The sequence below is a fragment of the Notamacropus eugenii genome, chromosome 3, assembly GCF_028372415.1.
Source record: "Notamacropus eugenii isolate mMacEug1 chromosome 3, mMacEug1.pri_v2, whole genome shotgun sequence".
Taxonomy (NCBI): domain Eukaryota; kingdom Metazoa; phylum Chordata; class Mammalia; order Diprotodontia; family Macropodidae; genus Notamacropus; species Notamacropus eugenii.
In genome coordinates, this window is record NC_092874.1 from 372,090,918 (window position 1) to 372,111,752 (window position 20,835).

General features: G+C 35.9%; 1 protein-coding gene across 6 annotated transcripts in view; it reads right to left on the reverse strand.

Annotated features, from left to right (window-relative positions):
* The window catches only part of LOC140496993 (aldehyde dehydrogenase 1A1), a 269,491-nt gene that overhangs the window by 232,688 nt on the left and 15,968 nt on the right, over positions 1-20,835 (reverse strand). For 3 of the 6 annotated variants that reach the window (XM_072597453.1, XM_072597451.1, XM_072597448.1), the window contains 3 exons: positions 16,827-16,931; positions 3,485-3,625; positions 60-189 (listed from right to left, as the gene is read on the reverse strand). The exons of the other annotated variants lie outside the window; for them this stretch is intronic. In XM_072597453.1, coding sequence (XP_072453554.1) covers positions 60-189; positions 3,485-3,625; positions 16,827-16,931 — 376 coding nt within the window. The remainder of the gene's footprint in view (positions 1-59; positions 190-3,484; positions 3,626-16,826; positions 16,932-20,835) is intronic. 6 annotated transcript variants of the gene reach the window in all.

A 20,835-nucleotide genomic window follows, 5' to 3' on the forward strand; every position in this document is an offset into this window, starting at 1 on the left:
ACTTGACTGTAGCTAGATGTGTTCAATCTCTATTTTTTTAAGGGCTCACATTTACTTACCTATTGGGACTGTACGACCCTGGATCTTATCTGCCCAGCTTGCAAAGTAACGTAAAGTCTTCACACAACCACCTAAATCCATCAGATATGCATTGGAAAAGACTTTCCCACCATTTACAGATTCTATTGTCTGGGAGAAAAAAGATTAAACTCAAATTCAGCTCAATACATTTGTCTTGAATTTAAAAGAAAATGCTACACTATTACTTATTTAGGTAACAATCCTACTGTGATGTAAAGACAATATGGTATAACAGTCTCATTTTGTTCTGAGGAGAAAAGCCAATGGACATACTCTGAACCTACAATTTATGAATACCAATGGTTTCTTCATCTGTTAAATGAAGGAGTTAAACTCCCTAGGGAGTCTTCCAAGAGAACTTTTCTTGCTATGTTTCTAGGAATTATATGGATTTAGTTTTGTGGTAATGCTACCTGACAAAATATTATATACTGATATAATAAGTACAAGGTGTCCCAAAAGTCTTAGTGCAGTTCTCATAGGCTTTAAAGATTAAAACTGCACTAAGATTTTTGGGACACCATGCATATCCCAATAGATAGGACGTACACATATAAATTATATGAGCATTAAAACTTATTGCTTTATTATTATAAAGTATTAAAACATTATGACTTTAAATGGAGTATATTCTATATATCTGATATAAAATGCTACATATATATTCATATTTACTGAATTTTTCCTTAACCAGTACTAGGGAAAGAACTATTTACTAGAGACTTTGCTATTTACATAGTGCTGAGTGTCTGGCATGGAGTCATGTAGATCTGAGTTCAAATTCAGCCTCAGACACTTACTAGCTACATGACCCTGGGAAAGTTACTTAATTTTGTTTGCCTCATTTTCTTCATCTGTAAAATGAGTTAGAGAAGGAAATGAAAAACCATTCCAGTATCTTTGCCAAGAAAATCCCAAGTGGTATCACAAAGAGAAATGAATGAATAGCAAACAACAGTTAAACGTTGATGGTACAATCTGACACTCATTAGCTGGGTGGGAAAAGAACAATGGATTTGGAATTAAGAGGCCTGACTCAATCCTGACTCTGCCACTTATTAGTTGAGGTGTCTTGGTTGTGTCACTTTACTCAATCTCTTCCTCTTTTGTAAGTTGAGGGTGTTTGACTATATGGATGTCTAACATCCTGCCAGGATAAAAATGTCATGATGGTATAGACCTTGAACAAGTCACACATTTCTTCATCTGTAAAACAGAGATCATTATCTATCTCTATAGACTTCCCAGGTTTGTTGGGAGGAAAGTCAACAACCGGTTAAGGTATTGTCTAAGAGCTGAACTAGCTGAATTTGGATTTGGATCATAATTTAAAATATAGAAGTCCTGGCTCTTGGCCAGGGATAGAGTACACATAAAAAAGGTTGGTAAGAATGAGTTTGCCTGGAGACTTGCAAATTTAAACAAAGCAATTTTTGACTGAAAACAAAAGAGAAAGAAAGAAATAGGTAAAAACAAAAAACAAAAAAACCCCTATCTACCAAGCTTGGTACTGTATAGAATAGCCACAGCATAGAAAGAATTATGGACGTAGGTGTTCAAATATTCAAAGGAACAACAAACCACCATCTATGTACTAATGCATAAAACGACAGAAACAGTTACTGGAATATGAATGTAGAAGGGAAAACCTTATTTCAAAGAAATTAGATGGATAAAAGGGGGCAAGGAGCATTGCATATTCTATATTAAGAAAATAGGCTCATGTAAGGGAAACTTGGAATAACAATAATGATAATGCTAATAATAAAATCTCCATATCACCTACTATGTGCCAGGCACTATGCTAAGTCCTTTGCAAATATTGTGTCATTTGGTCCTCATAACAATCCTGTGAGGTAGGTGTCATTATGATCCCCATTTTACAGTTGAGGAAACTGAGATAAACAGAAGTTAAGTGACTTGTCCAAGGTCACACAGCTGGTAAGTGTTTGAAATGGTACTGGAACTCAGGTCATCCTGACTCTAAGCTCCACCATCTAGCTGAAAGACGTAAGCATAATGGAAAGAATGCTTGTGAAGATCAGGGGAGCAGATGCAATACAGTCAGACACGAGGGCTACCAAAATCAGCTTACTGTGGTCTAGGCACTGTGCTCAGATGTGAAAACTGTAGTTAGAAATTAGTTCTTCTTGAAGAACTGAATATCTGATCTGAATATCTAATCTCTATATGCTATCTAAGTAGCTAGATGGTGCAATGGTTAGAACACTGGAATGTTCTATCCACCAGATATCACAAAAACCTGAGGAGAAATTCAGTTTCAGACACTTATTTGTTGTGTCATTTTGGGCAAGTCATTTTAGCTCTGCCTGTCTCAGTTTCCTCAATTATAAAATGGTCATAATAATATTACCTATGTACCAAGATTATTGTGTGGATCAAAATAGACAATATTTGTAAAGTGCTCAGCACAGTGCCTGAAACTTTCCAAGTAGGTGATAAATGATAATCCCTCTTGCCTTCCCTGATATGGCAGCCAAAAAGATATTTCAAATTTTTGAAGAACAGCCTATTGGAAAAGGAATTCAACTTTTTCTGATTGTAGGAGCAACTGGAAGAAATCATAAAGAGACATATTTTGACTTAACATAAGGAAAGGATTCATAATAATGAGAGCCATCCAAACATAGAATGCTTGGCAGTAGGTGATTCCCCTTATTGGAGGTCTTTAAGCAAAGATGAGAGGATACTTTGGGGATCAATTCTAGACAGGTAGAACTAGATGCTCTGTGGACTCTTTCTAGCTCTGAGTCTCCAAGATTCTGTGAAAGTGTTTTGTAATCCTTTAAAAGTGCTACAAAACAATGAGATATTTTTGAGAGACAGTAGGAGACCGTGGATAAGAGAACTAGTCTGAAAGAATTGGATTCGAGGTCTAACTGCTACTGTTGCTATCAGTCCTTCATTCTCTAAGAGGACTATGGTATCAGGAAGGTGTTGCCATGACTTGCAAGTGAATTGGATTTAAGTGAGGCAGGGCTGTGCAAGGTCACCAGACTCACTTTCTCCTCTAGAGCCTTCTGGGTCCATTGGCAAGATATAGATCAAGACGACTGGAGATGGCCCCAGATGCAAAAACCAACCTCTGGTTATGTGATTGGTCTGTAGGAATTGGCTTTGAGTAAGCCATAGCCCTGGGTGAATCACTAATACTATAAATTGTAGGGAAGGGTTGCCCTGCATTGATAGTATTTCCCTATCTATGCATTCTCTATACCAACTCTTAGGAAAGAGAAGTAAAACAGTTTGTAAAGGTATTACTTAAAACCCTGAAGTTTTTTTTTTTTTTGAGAATATGAAATCATCATTGCAAATAAAACTCATAACAAAGAATAAAACTGAGGCTTCTACCAATCCCTCGCTTCATTGGGTGCATACTTACTGCCAAGAGCAGACGATCTCTTTCAATTAAATCAGCCAGTTTGTTGAGGAGCCGACCTCTCTCTGAAGCATCCATTGTCCGCCATGGGGACCCGATCTGAAAAGCCTCCCTTGCTGCCTTCACTGCCTTGTCCACATCCTCCTAAAAATCAAAGAGAGCTAAATTCAGAAGGATACTCAAGCAATATTTCTCAATGTAATTTCAACATGGAATACTTTGGGGATAAAAATATGCTGACAGAACTCATATGCACTGGCTTAAAATTACGAAACATTCCTGCAAAAAAGAAGCTGGAGAAAAAAAAGAGGGGGAAATTATGAAAAAAGAGAGGGAATTATGGCTATTTTCATTTTTCCAAATGTCCTTCCAATTAAAGTATTTTATAGATGCCCTTTTAAAACATAACTATCTTATTTTCACATGGAAAAATTGCACATATGTAAATCTAACAGGCTGCAAAGATAGGGTGTACTATAAAGAGCATGTAGGTCAACTCCCTCATTTTTCACAGAAGGAGACTGGGAAACCTAGAGAATTGAACTCATTTGCCCAAGGTCACATAAGTGACACAAATAGGCTTTGCATCCAACTCTTCTGACTACACTCAATACTCTTTTCACTACACCAGGCTATCTTTCATATTCCAAACACTGGTTTTTTTTGATATCCATTGTTAAACATTGACTATTTTAGAGAGGAAAATAGTTGACATCATCATTTTTCTTATAGAACTATTCATGGGACATGTAATAGTGGGTTTCTCTAGAGAATTGTGAAATGCCTCACTAACGAGAACATTATGGAGAACACTGGATCTGGATTCCAGAAGATTGGAATTCAAATCCTGCTTCATTCACTAACTGTGTGACTGTGGGCAAATTGCCTAACTTCTCTGGCCTTCAGTTTTCTTCTGTGTAAAAAAACAAGAGTTAATATACAGGAACAGTAACCTTGTGCAAGGACCAACTATGACAGACTTAGTTCTTCTCGGAAATGCAACGATCTAAGACTGAACCAAAAGACTCATGATGGCAAATGTTATCCACATCCAAAGAAAGGACTGTGGAGACTGAAAGCAGATTGAAGCATACTATCTTCTTTTCTTTATTTTTTCTTTCTCATGGCTTTCCCTTTAGTTCTAATTCTCCTTTCACAAAGTGGAAATATATTTAATATCTATGTATCGCCTATATCAGATTGCATGGAGATTGGGGGAAGAGGGGAGAGTTTAGAACTCAAAAACTTATAAAAATGAATGTTGAAAACTAAAAATTAATTAAAAACAAAAAACCAAAGCAAACAAACAAAAAGAGTCCACAACACCTTCCACATCAATGTGTGCTCCAGTGGAGTAAACACTAAGTCTGAGTCCTAGCTCTGCCCCTATCAATTATTTTTGATACTTTTTCCACTTCCCTTTATTTTTTTCTCTGTACTATTAAAAGACAAGAAGTATATGAAAAGTGTGTATATGAAAAAAATGTACGTAAGACATACACCCACATACTCACCCACCCACAAACACACACACCCACAAACAAAACACCAAAAAACAAACAAACCGGGGTTAGACTCATAAGGCTGTTCCATTTCTAAAGTATGATTCTATCAATAATGGTTGCCATATTTTTTTGTCTATTTCTCAACTGAAATTCATTCATCAGGACCTCCCTCAAGTCCTACACTTTCCATGGGATTTTCCTTAACTCTTACAAGTCTTTATGGAGAGTTAAATATGACATAGTAAAAAGAGTATTGAACTTGGATTGAGGAAACCCAGTCTAAAACTCTAGTTTCAGGGTTATTGATGAGCCATTTAAAACCCATGAAACTTAATTTCCTCAATCTATAAAATGAGGATAATATCACCTTATATTTCTTTACAGGGTTATTGTGACAGTTTTTGAACTCTAAGATGCCATATAAATAGGGGTTATTATTTTGCTGATTTTTTTTTTAGAAGTTTTGTTATCACTTGTTTTTATATCACTTAGATTTCTCATATCCTTCCTTTCCTTTCCTGCAACCAAGTAACTTTCGTTATGACAAATAGGGAAAAAGGAGAAGAAGTAAAATTTAGCAAAATTTGAATTGATCAAAGCATTAAAAAAAAATTGACAATAGTGTTCCACTCCTTCAAACCTTTGCAAAGGACTGGAGGTGGGTAGATTGGGGAGGAGTACCTTGTCCCATTTCTTCTATTTTCATTGTCATTGTCGTTGTATATGTCATTTTCCTGGCTCTTCATATTTTGTTTCACAACAGTTCATTTTTCTTTCCTTGTGTCAACTGCATTCATCAAGTTCAATATTTCTTACAGCACAGTAATATACTATTATGTTCACACACACAGTTTGTTTAGGGGTGGGTAACATTTGACTTTGAGGCCACATGTGGTCCTCTAGGTCCTCAAGTGCAGCCTTTTGACTGAGTCCAAGTTTTACAGAACAGATCCCCTTTTATTAAGGGAATTTGTTCTGTGAAGTTCTCTGCCTCATAGAATTTCTAGTTTTCTTTGAGGCTCAGTTCAGAGGCCAACTCTGAGTTCTTTTCTGAAATCATCCCCCTCATCCCTCTATTGTTAACTTACTCAGTTTGTGTACCTATTAAACTTCCCAGTAGAATGGAAGCGCCATAAGGACAGGGAATATTTTACTTTAGTCTTTGTATTTCTAAAGTATCGTTCCTGTAGTAATTTAATGAATGTTTAATTGAATTAGCAATTTACTTGAGTACAATTTAGTGATAAGATTTTCAGAGCAAACATAAAATGTTTCCTTATGTTAAGCAACTGTTGCATATTCTACTAACGTAACTGACATTTACAGTAAGCCAGAATTTGGAATCTACAGAGAGACATTAAAAACAAATTTAATGTAGTGCTGATGGGCAAATAGTATATAAGAAAATAAACCTTAATCACCATGGCTTATTATATGGAGATGTGGCTTTATTTCATACATTCTATTTCCTTTCTAAGTTAAGTAAAACGAGTCGAGTCTGACCCTGCCGCTTTGAAATAAAGCAAATCACCAGGAACAGGAAGGCTGTCTGCGTGCTATCAGAACACAACTTACACATTATATACTAACTGCCCTGTATTTAAACAGATCTGTGTGGTGCAATTTTCATATGTGTGCTTCTGTTCAGTGTTCAACCCATGGTTTTATCCATATATGGGTAACCATAGACATTCCGATCTCCCCAGAAATCAGGCAATTTATATCTTTTATCTCGTGACTACATCAGGTTTTCTATCATTCATGTTTATTTAAAGACTGAGAATCTGAATATATCTACCTCACAAGATACAGTATCATAGAAGACCGCTTGACTTCTAATGCTTAAACAAAAAACTGAAACAAAACAAACAAAATCCCTGAACCCTGTCTTGGTGACATGACTGCAGGAGCACATCTCCCACGGACCCACATCTCAGGTGCATGTTCCTCTTGTACTAATTCATCATGACAGCATCATATGCTTGACGCAGGTCTGTTTGGTAAACATACATTTCTTCACCCCTTTCTTTGCATTTCCACAACTATGACCTTTTTACCACCTTCTCTGACTACTTGATCCTATAGCGATCTTTTCCTTCTCTTATCTCCTATGAGACTTGGGCACAGCAGTGCAGATGTTTGGATCCTAATTGTTCACTAATTATGCATTTATGCTGTCTCCTCTGATTAAAAAATTTTTGAAGACAAGAAGAATGTCTTGCACATTGTTTATATCCTTTCTGTCACCTTCATTCAAGTGGAACTTTAAGGTTTGCAAACTACTGTACATGTGTTATTTCACTGAATCCTTACAACCCTGTGAGGTAGGCACTATCATTAATCTTTTTTTACATATCAGGACACTGAGTTACAGAGATATAAAGTGACTTGCCTAGGGTCCTACAGATAATACGTTTTCTAAGGCAAGATTTGACCTCAGGTCTTCCTGACTTATAGTCCAGGAATGCCTCATTACAGAATGGAGCTGACCTGATCTGAAGGCTGTGTCAAGACAGCACAAGATCAGGCAGGTCCTATTTATTAGGCTTAAAATGTCAATCAATCCTTTTTTTTTTTTTTTAATTTCAGCATGAAAATAGACAGTCGTCTCTGATTTGCTTTTGCCAGACCTGAAGTGCAGGCAACTTGCAGGTTCACACATCCTCTCCAGCTTACAGTCTCAGAGAGCTGCCAGAAGCACTAGAAATTAAGTGAATTTCTCAAGGTAACTAAGTCAGTATGTGGCAAAGATAGAATTTGAGCCTTATCTTCATGACTTTGAGGATAGCTCTTAATTCTATAGCCACACTGCTTCTCCTGTGTGTGAGTGACTCAATGTGTATACACTCATACACACACATTCATGTGCCCAGGATGCCATATTTATGTTTAGAGAAGCTTGTTGCCAGAAAGTTGCCACCAAGTAATCTATGTTTTACCCATGAAAGCAGGCTATCATGCTTCAGCTGCCTTCTCCTTCCACAGCAGCCCCTTTCTCTCATTGGTGAATTCCTCCCAGAATCTCCATTTTGGGCAAGGACCCAGACCATTCTTTGGACTTCACCTACACACGACAATATAGATATCTTTCCTCCATTTTCTTATTATTTGTCACCTCCCACCATTAGAATATAAGCTCCTATTAAAAATTGTTTTTACCCGTAATTATGGAAAGATTAAATATTGAATAATTTTTTAAAAAGAATGTAAGCTCCTTGACAACTTTATTTTTGCTTGTTTTTGTAATTCCAGCATGGTCCCTGGCACATAGTGAGCACTTAATAAATGTTTGTTGACACGTAGGGGTTGTGGGGCAGGGGTCCATACTGGTGAAATCTCAGATCTTCTACACTATTATACTAATACGTTAATTTGACATCAGTTATAGAAAGCAGAGCATATTAAATTATATGTCTACGTATACAAATATGTAACACTTAAATGTGTGTATAACCAAATATTTCTTTAATTTATCATCAGAGAGAGTACAATTACTTACTCTTCCATAAACACAAATGTATGTACATTTTTTTTCTTTCCAAACTTCTTTAGTCAGGTTACATCTGTCTCCACCCTGAATATAGTTTATTCTAGACTCAGGATCCCTTTTTACTTAGTTCCTTGAACATTACAACTCTGGTTCTATTTGTCTAGACTGAATTTCCCTAACCTGGCTGCCCCCCAGGAAAGCTGTGTCCCTTGAGTGCCTGCCAATCTCATTCTCCTCAGATAGAAGCTTGACCACCCCTTCTTGGATTGTTATGAAGCATATCCTCTTTCTAGAAACTGACTTCTAATATTAGCTCACATGTATGTAGCACTTGACAGTTTCAAAATCCCAAGTACCCTTTGAAGAGGAAGAGGACAGGGGCTTGATGCCTCAATGACTGCCTTCGAATCCTGGCTTTCTCCTCCACCACTCTTTGCAGGAGGGAGTAGAAGTATGATGGCCCCCCCCTTAGAGATATGAAAATTGGACCCCAAAGAGGGGAAACAATTTGCTTAAAGTCACAGAGTTAATAAGCAGGGCCTTGAACTCAGATCTCTTGATCCCAGGTCCAGTGTTCTTTTCACTACATCACACACAATTCTTTCAACTTTCTTTCTTTCTTTTGAAATGTCAATTTGAAAATGACCCATCATCACAACTGAATCAAAGCATGAAGGAAAACAGAGATAAGAACCATACAAAGAATTGTTAACTTCTATCTCATAGAGTGTTTTGCTTTTAATGTCTGTATAAACTTAACCAGGAAGTAATCAATTATTTTTGATACTTTTTCTACTTTCCTTTACTTTTTTCTGCAATTTTTAAAATACTGATGCTCTAACCCCCCACCACATGTTACTTCTTTCCAAACCACAACCCTGTTGTGCCTAGATGCTGTAATAACAAGTATATATCGTCAAGATAAATCAATCAAAAAGTTTACTGCATCTAAGGATGCATGTATGATTCTATGGTTCTAGACAATCAAATCTCTACCAAGAGGCAAAAAGTTTGTTTCACCATCACATTTTGGAAATCAAAGCTCTGAATTCTTTCTGAGTTGCTTCTCCTCCCATTATTGTAGTCAGCACATACGTTGTTCTCCTGAATCTGCTCACTTCAATCTGTAGCAACTCATCCAAGTCTTTCCATATTTTTCAGAATCTGTCACACTCATGGTCTCTTCTGCCACATCATGGCAGTGAAGTGACAGTGGACATCTGAACATAATGCCAAAGGAGAATAAACTCAGAAAGGTCTTAGCAAGTGGGAAAGACTTCAGACACGGGCAGTTGTATCTGTTGTCTGGAGGCCAGCCTGGGTAAGCTCAGAGAGGCTCAAGACCAGGACATTGGCCCCAAGGATATATTTTATTGGCCACAAAAACTAACAAAGGTTATCCACTTAAGTGTATGTGATCAGTATCATCTATGGTCAGCTTGAAGAAAATATTCATGGAAATGGAGAGGAAGCTATTGTTTTCCAGGGATCTTTTGCTATCTTGTTCTGTATGCTTATAGTTACAGATATTTCACAATGGGAATGAATATCTACCAAATGCAAACCCTTAGTGGGCTTTAAAGTGTAAACAGACTGGCTGATAATGGAATATTCTTTGGGAGAAATCAGTGAGCAGGCAAGTTTTGCTGGATTGTAATGTTAGGTTTAAAATTAAATCGAATATGGCCATTTCCAAAGAGAGTAGGCAGTTTATGAAAACAGGTTGGTTTTGGGTTTTTTTTTTTTTAACTATTTTCTTTTGCACCTGCTTTTATAAACATTTATTTTTAATGGACACTTTAAATTCCAATGATTAATGTATTAGGTAAATGTAGTCATGCTCTATTATTACAGTTTTCAATTAGTTGTCAATATAACCTGAAAGAACCACTAAGATGAAAGGAAAAGTTTACATCCATATCTGGGTCTAAGTAATCGCCACTTGGCCTTTCCTTGCCCCAACTCCTAACTAAGACAACTAGAGTATTTCAAATGACAACATGGGGGTTTGGTGCAAGTTCTATTATTTAAACAAATTAAATTCCTAAAACTTCGTGGTTCATTATTTAAAGAATCAGTTCCAAAATATTAGGTTTCCAATGACTGTATAATTTGCCAAATTTGAATATTTCACTAAGCAGTGCAGCTAACACCATTTATTTTTACACATTTCTCTACAAAACTGCTGGATGGAAGGCAAACCTCTGGGCTAAACAGTAATCATTAACTTTTTCTCAACAAATTATTAAGACCTCCTTAGGGTGAAAGTTACAAGAGGACTTAATGTTAAGTGTACAGTTGCATTCCCTGAAGAATTTAATTGCAAAGTATTCTAGACAACTTGATTTTGCGTATAATTTAACATGCTAAGTTTAGTAGTAAGCAATAAGTGTATAGAGTAATAAGTAGGACTTTTGACTCTTGGGGCCAATTCACTTGGCAAGGTCCACGCTAACTGATGCCACCTACCCCAGGAGGGGGCAGAGGTGTAAAGATGGAAGAGGTTGCAGGTAGAAAGAAGTCAGACTCTGAGAAAAGGGCATATGGTAGTGATAGGGCCTACGAGTAGTAACCTAGATAACTGAATGAAAAGGGACAACCATAAAGTCAAATCACATGATATAGGGGGTGGGAATAGAACTCTGAGGTCCAGGGAGGGAGCGCCAAAGATTTCTATGAGGATACCTTGTACCCACACGCATTAATGCCTGGAGACAAAGCCATAGTTCCTTCACCCTAGTTACAGACCTTCTTTACCACCATAAACTGACTTTTAAAAGAAGACTTTTTAATATTCATAGCAAGTAGTCCCTTGATAATTTTTGAAACACCACAGAACTGGTCTCCAGCTTTTTCTGTTTTACAACTCAGAGATGGCAATACAAATTCCATTTGTGATATTAAACATGAGTTCTTTTTGCTCCTAAAAACTCAGACTTGGAATTTCATGACAGTTTTTTTTTTTTTAAATTTGATGTAGGCTCCTTGAGGATAGGGATTACTTTATTCTTTATGTTTATTTTCATAGCACATGTATGTACATAAGAATTGCCCGTTAATTGATCCATTGCTAGGTATACATCCCAAGACATCCAAAAAAGGGGAAAAGGACTAATTTGTACAAAAATATTTATAACGGCTCTTTTTGTGGTGCTTAAAAATTGGAAATCAAAGGGATGTACAATAATTGGGGAATGACTAAACAAGCGGGGGTATATGATTGTAATGGAACATTAGTGGGCTATAAGAAATGACAAGCAGGATGATTTCAGAAAACCTGAAAAGACTTACATGAACTGATGCAGAGTGAAGTGTACGAAACAGGACACAGTAACAGCAATATTGTCCAATGAAGAACTGTGAATGACTTATCTAATCACAGCAGTACAATGATCCTAGACCATCCCAAAGGACTGATGATGAAGCACGCTATCCACCTCCAGAGAAAGAACTGACATTGTTTGAATGCAGACTGAAGCATGTTATTATTTTATTTTCATTTTTTTGTCTTGGAGTCTTCTTGTACAAAATGAGCATTAGAAATATTTAACATAATTGCACATATATAACTTATATTTGATTGCTTGCCATCTCAGGGGTGAGGGAGGGGAGAGAGGGAGGAAAGGATAGAATTTGAAGCTCAAAACTTGAAATAAAAATGTTTTTAAAAAATTGAGACAGAAGAATGGAGTAATGCTGTGCCAAAGAAATAGAATTATTACCTCATACTAACCTGATATTCCCTCTTGGACCCTCCACTCCTTCATCCTTATAGGGCCTATTATTTTATAGGAATAAGAAGTTCCTAATGATAATATTCCCTCTACAAATAAACAAATTTTGTTTATTCTCTTCTCCCCTACTACCCAGAAACACACTCCCTGTCAAATACCTCATTTAATCCATTGATTCTGACTAATAATACTTCCCCTATTGATTCTATCTATCTATCTATCTATCTATCTATCTATCTATCTATCTATCTATCTATCTATCTATCTATCTATCTATCTATCTACCTACCTACCTATCTATCTATCTATCTATCTATCTATCTATCTATCTATCTATCTATCTATCTATCTATTTTTCTATCTACCTTTCTTTCTATCTGTCCATCTTTCTTTCTTTCTATCTTTCTCCCTCTCTCTCTCTCTGTCTCTCTCTGCCTGCCTGCCTGTCTGTCTATCTTGTTGTACATAGTTGTTTGCACGTTATCCTCCCCACACTAGATAGCAAGCTCTTTGAGAACAGAACTAGATTTTTTTGTTTGTTTTTGTCTTCTTCTTTCTTTCTATCCCTAGTGTTTAATACAGTACCTGGTATATAGTGAACGTGTACTAGAAGCTTATTGACTGATAAAATGCAGATCTGTGCTTGTTCTACAACTTACAGTTTTTCTTAGAGAATTGCTTGATATCTCTGAGAAATTAAATGACTTGCCCAGGGTCATACAACCAGCATGTAGTTGAAGTAGGATTAGATCTCTATCATGCATAGCTCTTAGTCAACTGAGTTAGTGACAAGCAACAGAAAGTATTTTCTGGAAATTTGGGTTTAGGAGATGGGAACACTATTTATAAATATACTGTTATAAAACATTAAACCTAAAAATCTCTGATAGCATTCTTTAAATAACCCTTGTTTAATCATTGTAAAGTCATTATTGAGACTTTGGTTTTTTAGGTTCCTTTAGACTTCGAGGCTCCTAAATATCTTTTCCTTCATGTTTCATCTTGCTAACAGATTTGCAATGTAATTCCTGGGGTGGGGGTGGGGGGAAGGCTAACCTGCTTGTACAAATCAACTTCATCGCTTCTCACTTCACCATTAACTTTCATTCTATGAAGTGTCTTAAAGGTATTTTTAATCTCTAAGATTACCGCAATGATACACAAATATCCTTAGGAAATATCACATCTCTCCAGATTAAAAGAAATGTTAACAGGCAACTAAAAGGACTTTGTAAATCATAAAATACTAAATATGAATTGTTGTTAAAATAATAATAACAATAACTATTATTATTATTACTCTAGGAAAGACTTTAGTAAATCTTCATGGGGTATGGTTCTGGGGACTACTGAGGCTCTGGAAAAAAAGGAGATGAGACTGGCATAGATCAAGAAGGTAGGCATAACTTGAGCTGCCTTTGCAGTTCTGTCAAAATTCAGCTTTGTGATTGTTCTTTAGGATAATATATTTGGAGCTGCAAGTAACCAAAAATGTAATCTAGTTTAGTTCCTTTATTTTATAGATGAGAAAATTTAAGTCCAAATGAAGCAAGTGAACTGGCTATCGTCACATGGTTAATAAGCAATAGAGCTGGAATCTGAGCCCAAGGCCTCAATTCATTTTACTTTTCTAGGCTGCTGTTCTAGGTCTTCTGCTGCTACCCATATATGGAGACTGACTATGCTATGACTGGTGGGCTTCCCAACTTTGAACAGGTGTGTCTAGATGGCAATGACTGTAGAGTATGAATAAAGTATTGCCTGTCTACTGACAGCTTTATCAATTTCATCAGCAGATACTTGAGTTCAGTTCAATTCAACTCGCACCTATCATGTGCTAGTGATAGTTTGGAAAATGGTACAAAGGCGGTTGAGTTTTTTTAGGTCTTGCTTTCATGGATCTTATGTTCTAATGAAATTATGATAGCAAGTTCATATCATCTATTAAATCATTGCTATTAAGTAGTAGCTAAATGGATCTTGTCAATTCAAGAAGGAAGTCTGATCCATTTTAACTGTAGACATGGTATATCATATAGGTTATCTGACTTCTGCCGGATCTCCATTCCTTTAAAGATATTTCCAATAGTAGAATGCCAAACAAAACCAGCAAATATGCTTTGTTTATCAGATGACAGAAGAACATGACTACTTCAATGCAGAAGTGAGGGTACAAGGAATATTTAAGGTATAACATGAAATTTTCTAAAATTATATAATTATGCTTTGTAGACAAAGATAACACCTTCATATTTTAAGAGTGTATATGAATTGATATCCCATGTGATCCATAGGAATTCTCATAATTCCAGAAGAGGGTAAAAGAGGCTCCCAGAATGTTAGTTAGATCCTCTGTGGTGAACTTATTGGAGGAAATGGATGGATGGAAAGGTATGCACAAGCTACAATTTGCATTATTAGAAGAAACCTGTAAAGCAGTTTAATCATAGATCCATCTGGGTAAGTGAAAAAATAATATCAAAGTATATCAAAGCACATTCAGTATTTGAAGTGATATATTTTAAAATGTGAACATTCTCATCAAGTAAATAAATAGCCAAGAATAGCTGTTGCAACACAAAGAACTAAGAGTAACAATAGAAAGTTTGGTGATGTGAAATGTCACATGTGGAAGGTTTGATTTTGCTTTCAATAGCTTAAAATGTTACTTTTTCTAGAGTCTGTTTTCCCAAGAATTTAGTGACTCTGACCTGCTTAGGGACACAAAAGACTACATTGAATTTTCTAAAAGGTTCAGTATTACACAGATTAAGTAGAGAGTGATATGGAATGACTATTCTGTCTATCCCACTTAAACACACTGCTCAAACTTAGCATATAAAGATGTTGAATCACTACTGGTTGTGTTTGTACAGAGTCCCCTTGACTGTCTTGTTGTATTAGAACATCCCAAACTACTTAAGTTTAATCATTTATCTCCCCCGTCCCTCAAAAAATCCCTGAAAACTAAACAGAAAACCCTCAAAAACATATTGCTTGGCAGAAGCCCTACTTCATTGCAATCTTCTAATTTAATAGTCTTCAATTCTACTTTGGGAGTGTATTTCATAATTTAACGTAGAAGTTATGTAATTTTTTTATTCTATCCTTTACTGTTTTTCTGGTTTCTTCTTTCAGGGAGCAAGTTTCTTGCCTGTTCTTGCCCGTTTTAACATAGCCTAAGTCCAAAGCCACATGGAAATGGCCCTGGTTTTTCAAAGGCTATTCCAGAGCAACACAAGCTCCAGAGGGGCTCCTCTCCAGAAGACTGGCTACATCTTCTCACAAAGCTACCTACTAAGGCATGAGAGGGCTAGAATCTATTTTTCTAAAGGGAGTATGATGTACATGATGTCATGGCTCCTTGAATTCTTTTAAGGCCAATGTGCAGAAAGGGGTCCTTCCATTCTTTGGTGCATGGACCCATATGCCTACTGGCAGATTAGACCTTCTAAGCACAGAAATTTAGTACCGGAAACAACTCCAATAAATTTAATTTTAAATCATTATTTTATTGACTTCAATAGCATTATATATTGGAAAGAATACTGGAAGTTAAGTAAAAAGAAGTGAGAACCGATCTGTCTTTGTCACTTACTGACAGCATGACTTGGGCTCGCATATTATGGGGCTTCAGTCTGAAGAGTTAATAAAACTCTTCAAAATTTCATATGGATACAGTAATTAAAGAGATGCAGTAACATTCAAGTAGATTTAGACAAAAATACTCGGTAGGTGCCATTATCATTTCATTTATAATTTTAGATATTGATGAGATGCAGCCAATAAATGCTGGATCGATAGCAAAACTTTAACATTTTGGACACTGCTTATTTGGAGTTTGTATTGTCACAGTCAGCTTTTACATTAGGGGGGGAAGTTTACTAAGTTTGTTAATACTGCAAAGGGGTATTAGAACAAGTTAATCTCTAAACTCTCTTTAAGATTTAAGCCAACATAAGTTCTTTAAATTATTTTTTAAAAGACAAAACATTTAGTAAAGTTAAAGCAAAAGGGGACACTAAGACTTTTCTATTAATGTGTATTTTTAAAAATTTGTTTTATTGGATTGATTTTATTTACTTCAATAGGTATTGAATATATGAATATATATGCATGAATGTACATAAATATTGATTTTTAAGTCATGAACCAAACCTCTTTGTATGTGGACAGTTTCTTTTTGCTAACTTACTCTGCAAGTCAAAGAGGAGAAAAAGTATGGAATATGATAAGAAATCACATCATTTAAGCCAATTATCAATAATGAAGTTATTGAGAAGCCATCTATCGGGAACTATGGTCTGTGGCATTTTTGACATTCCTGTGTCCTTTGTGAATCATCAGTAGTGTCAGGAGCTGATCTTGCAGTCAAAACATCTACATTTAAATGTTATGCTTGCTACTCGTGTGTCCCAGGCAAGTCATTAATCCTGAGCCTCCATTTTTTCATATGTAAAACTAAAGGTGCTGGACTAGATAATCTCTATAGTTCATAAACCAAGTTAATTTTTTTAAATGAAAAGTAGATTTGACTTTACAGTACTTTTAAACTGAGAATCAAGAGAAAAATAAACTGTCACTAGATGTATGGGAAATCAGATGACAAAACTTACCTTATCACCTTCTTCTACCTCACAAATTTTCTCTTCATTTGCAGGATTAAAGACTGGGAATTTTTTGCCACTCGATGAATTAAGCCATTCATTGTTTATAAATATCTTGAGAAATAGAAAAAGAAATTAAAGTCATACACGTAGTTCAAGACACTTGGAAGCAATTTTCCACAATAATTAAATCTTGAAACGTCAGTAAAGACCCTTTTTAATACTTCTTAATGCTACCGTTTCCCCACAAAAACCATAAATTGTAAAGGTCATGGTGCAGAGGAGATTGCCACTCAAGTACAGGTTGGATTAGATGATTCATTAGAATCCTTCTGACTGGTAAGATTCTGTGACTGTACAAATAATCTCCTGCTCCCAGGTTATTTTGGCTACTTTTTAGATAATTTGGAGCATAGCGTACAATCTGAAAATGTCACTGGGAATGAAGGCCACCCCCACAACACTGCATTCAAGGGAACCATTCAAGGGAAAGATTTCACCCAAAAGAGCCAATCTGATGCAAGAGTTGGTTTTGTAGAGTTAATTGTCTCCATTTTCCACTTCAGTTTATGTGCTTAATCATAACATTAGTGATTTGGTATTATAAAATAGTTCTGCACTTTGATGAGCTGTAGAACAGCAATGCAAACATGCAATTGGTTCAGGAGCATTAAGAAAAATCTGGGTATGGAGCTTTCCTAATGTATCTTTAAAAAGAACAACAACCCTGAACTATAAGACATATAGTATTGGCTTTGAACTTATTATATACACTTTGAGATCATCTGCTCAGATTTTAATTCTCCTTTAGTGGGTATATGTATGCAAAGGAAAATGAGATTAAAGAATAACAAACTACCTGATATTGTCTACGATTTAAAAAAAAAGATGTATTGAATAAACACTGGACACCAGAAATATGGGTTCACCTTTTCTATTTATGTTTCATTAAACTAAAATTAAGAAGAAGTGCTAATCTGTGGCATGTATTTAAAGGTAGTAATTTAAAATTCTATCAAATACAAAATTAGTAAAGCAATTCATCTTTTAAGGGAGCTAAAGTTTTTCTAGATGGTTCAGTAGACAAGAGTAGATAAGTAGTTCAGTAGATAAGTAGATAAGATGGTTCGGCAGATAAGACTGGGCCTGGAGTCAGGAAGATCTGAGTTCAAATCTAGCCTCAGAAATGTGCTAGCTGTGTGACCCTGGGCAAATCACTTAACCTGTTTGCCTCAGTAAAATGAGCTGGAGGAGGAAATAATAAACCTTCACCAAGAAAACCCATGGACAATATGGTCCAGGGGGTCAGGAAGAGTTGGACATCACTGAACAAGAGTAATATTTTCTGGGCAGTGGTGGTGCAGTGGGTAGAGTGATGGTCCTGGAGTCTGAAAGACTCCTCTTCCTGAGTTCAAATCTGACCTCAGCCACTTACCAGCTGTATGACCCTGGGCAAGTCACTTAAATGTTTGTCTCAATAAAATGAGCTGTAGGAGGAAATAGCAAACCACTCCAGTATCCTTGCCAAGAAAAAACCCCAAATGGGGTCATAAAGAATTGGACATGAATGAAAACATCTAAACAATAAAGTTTCTGAAGCCCTTAGTTAAGAGACTTTTCTTTTACGAGCAATGAAAAAAAATTATTTGTTTTCTGGCAAAATGTACAAAATTTCCCCCCTTCTCTCATTCACTTTCCTTTAAAATTTTTACATGGGTATAGCACCTACACACAGATGTGATAAAAGGATTTCTAAATTATTCTAGGTAGTTGTCAAGCAATTATCATTTTAATTGTAATTTTATAGGGCAAATCACAATTTTGAAGAGATGATGCAATTATATGCAGGATCTTCAATAAAACCTTAGTATCTTTGGATAGCATTAATGCAGAATTCATGTGAATTCAGGCAAACTGGATAAGAGTTGTTTTCATACTATGAAAAAACAGCAAGTTATTATTTTAGTTTATTAATATTATTTTATAATATTAACAATATTATTATTGGTTTAGTTTATTGTAATACAAAGGGGATGAATGAGTTAGAGAAAATACTTTAAGTGTTTAAAAGAGCTAACTTCTCAAGAATCCTTGAGTATTTTAGAAATACCTTAGAAACATTTACAATGCTTTATAATAATTAAAATTTATTTTTATTTATTCAATAAATAGAGGTGTCATAAATTAGAGGCTATAGTGGTGGCACTGGAGGTAGAAGGCCCTAGGTACAAGTCTCACCACTGATCTCTGCTGGCTGACTGTGTGACCCCCCCGCCCCCGGGAGCAAGGAACCTGACCTCTACCACTCCAAGCTCGAGCAACCTTTCTGAGAGTGTAAGTTTCAGAAAAGCTGGTGATCTGATTAGGCAAAGGGAGTTTCCTCACCTGGGAACTCCCTTTAACACTGAAATCCCAGGTTCAGTACCTATGCTATTCATTAAAATCTCTCCCTAGCTACATTCTACTAAGCTGCACTTAAAAAAAGAAAGCAAAGGTTTGCTACATTTATTGAATAAACATGAAAGTGAGACAACTTCTGTCATTGAAATGTTATAATTTTTATTCTAATTATCTCAATATGGGATCTCAGAGTTATATTGGGGAAAAGCAGCCAGAGTTTATATGCCACTTGAACAGTCTTCAAGAACCCAGGATCACTCTTTACACCATGATGACATATCAGAACAGAGTTTGGGGAAGGTTATTCCCTACAATAAAATAATGGTGTGATACAAACTGGATGTCATCTACCTTTGGCCAAGAACAAAACTTTTTCAGTAGTTCTGCTAAGGCAAAATTCAGTTCCTGTAACTTGTTAGCTATTAGTTCAAACTGACCAACCATTATGCTATCCTTCATGTTCCCTTGAATGTATAAACATAACCACTGGGAATTATTTTAAGGTTGTTTTTCAAGGTTTTAATTTTATTATATCTTATGTGTAAAGACTGGCCAGTCAGTTCAGTGGAAGACAAGTGGGATTAGAAAATCCTGCATCTTGTCATTAGGGTAAAATGTAATGCAGTGGAGATTAATGAAATTAATGAATGAATGAATTAAAAACTATGAAGTCCACTTTGAATCAGAAGCAATGGTATGAAGCTGAAACAAATCATAATCTCTTTTTAAACCCATTTTCTTTGAGCAAATTTGATGAAAGGAGGTATCATACTTATAGAAATAAAACTATTTGTCATGTTTTACCATGATATTACACAGACTACCAATTACGAATCTAGGGGTAAGGATGCGTCTCGAATCATAAACATTTACAGTAGCGATAAGCCTAGAGTATACGTTATCGCAGAGTCATTATAGATTCCTTAGCATTCCCCTACTCTTTCTGACAGGATACTAAACTTTTTTTTCCTTTCTGAATTTTAGGCTTCTCCTTGCTGAGTAAGAAAATTAAAAAAAAAAAAAAAAACAAACACCCAAATACATGTATTTAAGTAACAAAAACAAAAGAAAGTTGTATTATTCTTGGGTTGTGGTCCTTTTGTTAACTTAAAAACCAATAAACAAAGCTGCCTCTTAGGGCAGATTGGGAGAGAAATTTTACTTTTTCTGAGGACCATAAATTTTTTTCTGAGATATATTTTCATTCTATATAGTTATCTTCGGCAGATTTTTGAAAGAATTCTATTTTCGCTTTTTTTTTTCCTGATAAAAATGGGCTAACCTTGGTTAATGGGCAGATTCATAATGGACTGATTCCCACAACTGTGGATTGGAGACCAAATTGGGTTAAATTGCACCTTGAAGCTCTTCCAAAAGTAGACTTGAGGGCAGGAAAATGTTCTCTCTCTGTCATAGAGGAAAACCCTCCTTTACTTGGTTCTTTTTCTGATTCCACAGGCACATCGCAATGCCCCACAGTCCCAGAATCAGCCTGAGTAACCAGGAACATATTTACCAGGCAAGAGACCTATTTGTTCTGGGGAAAGCAGGCAATTTTACAGGTTACCTATCCAATTAATATAACTTAGGTATGACTTAATGTAACTTATGACATCAT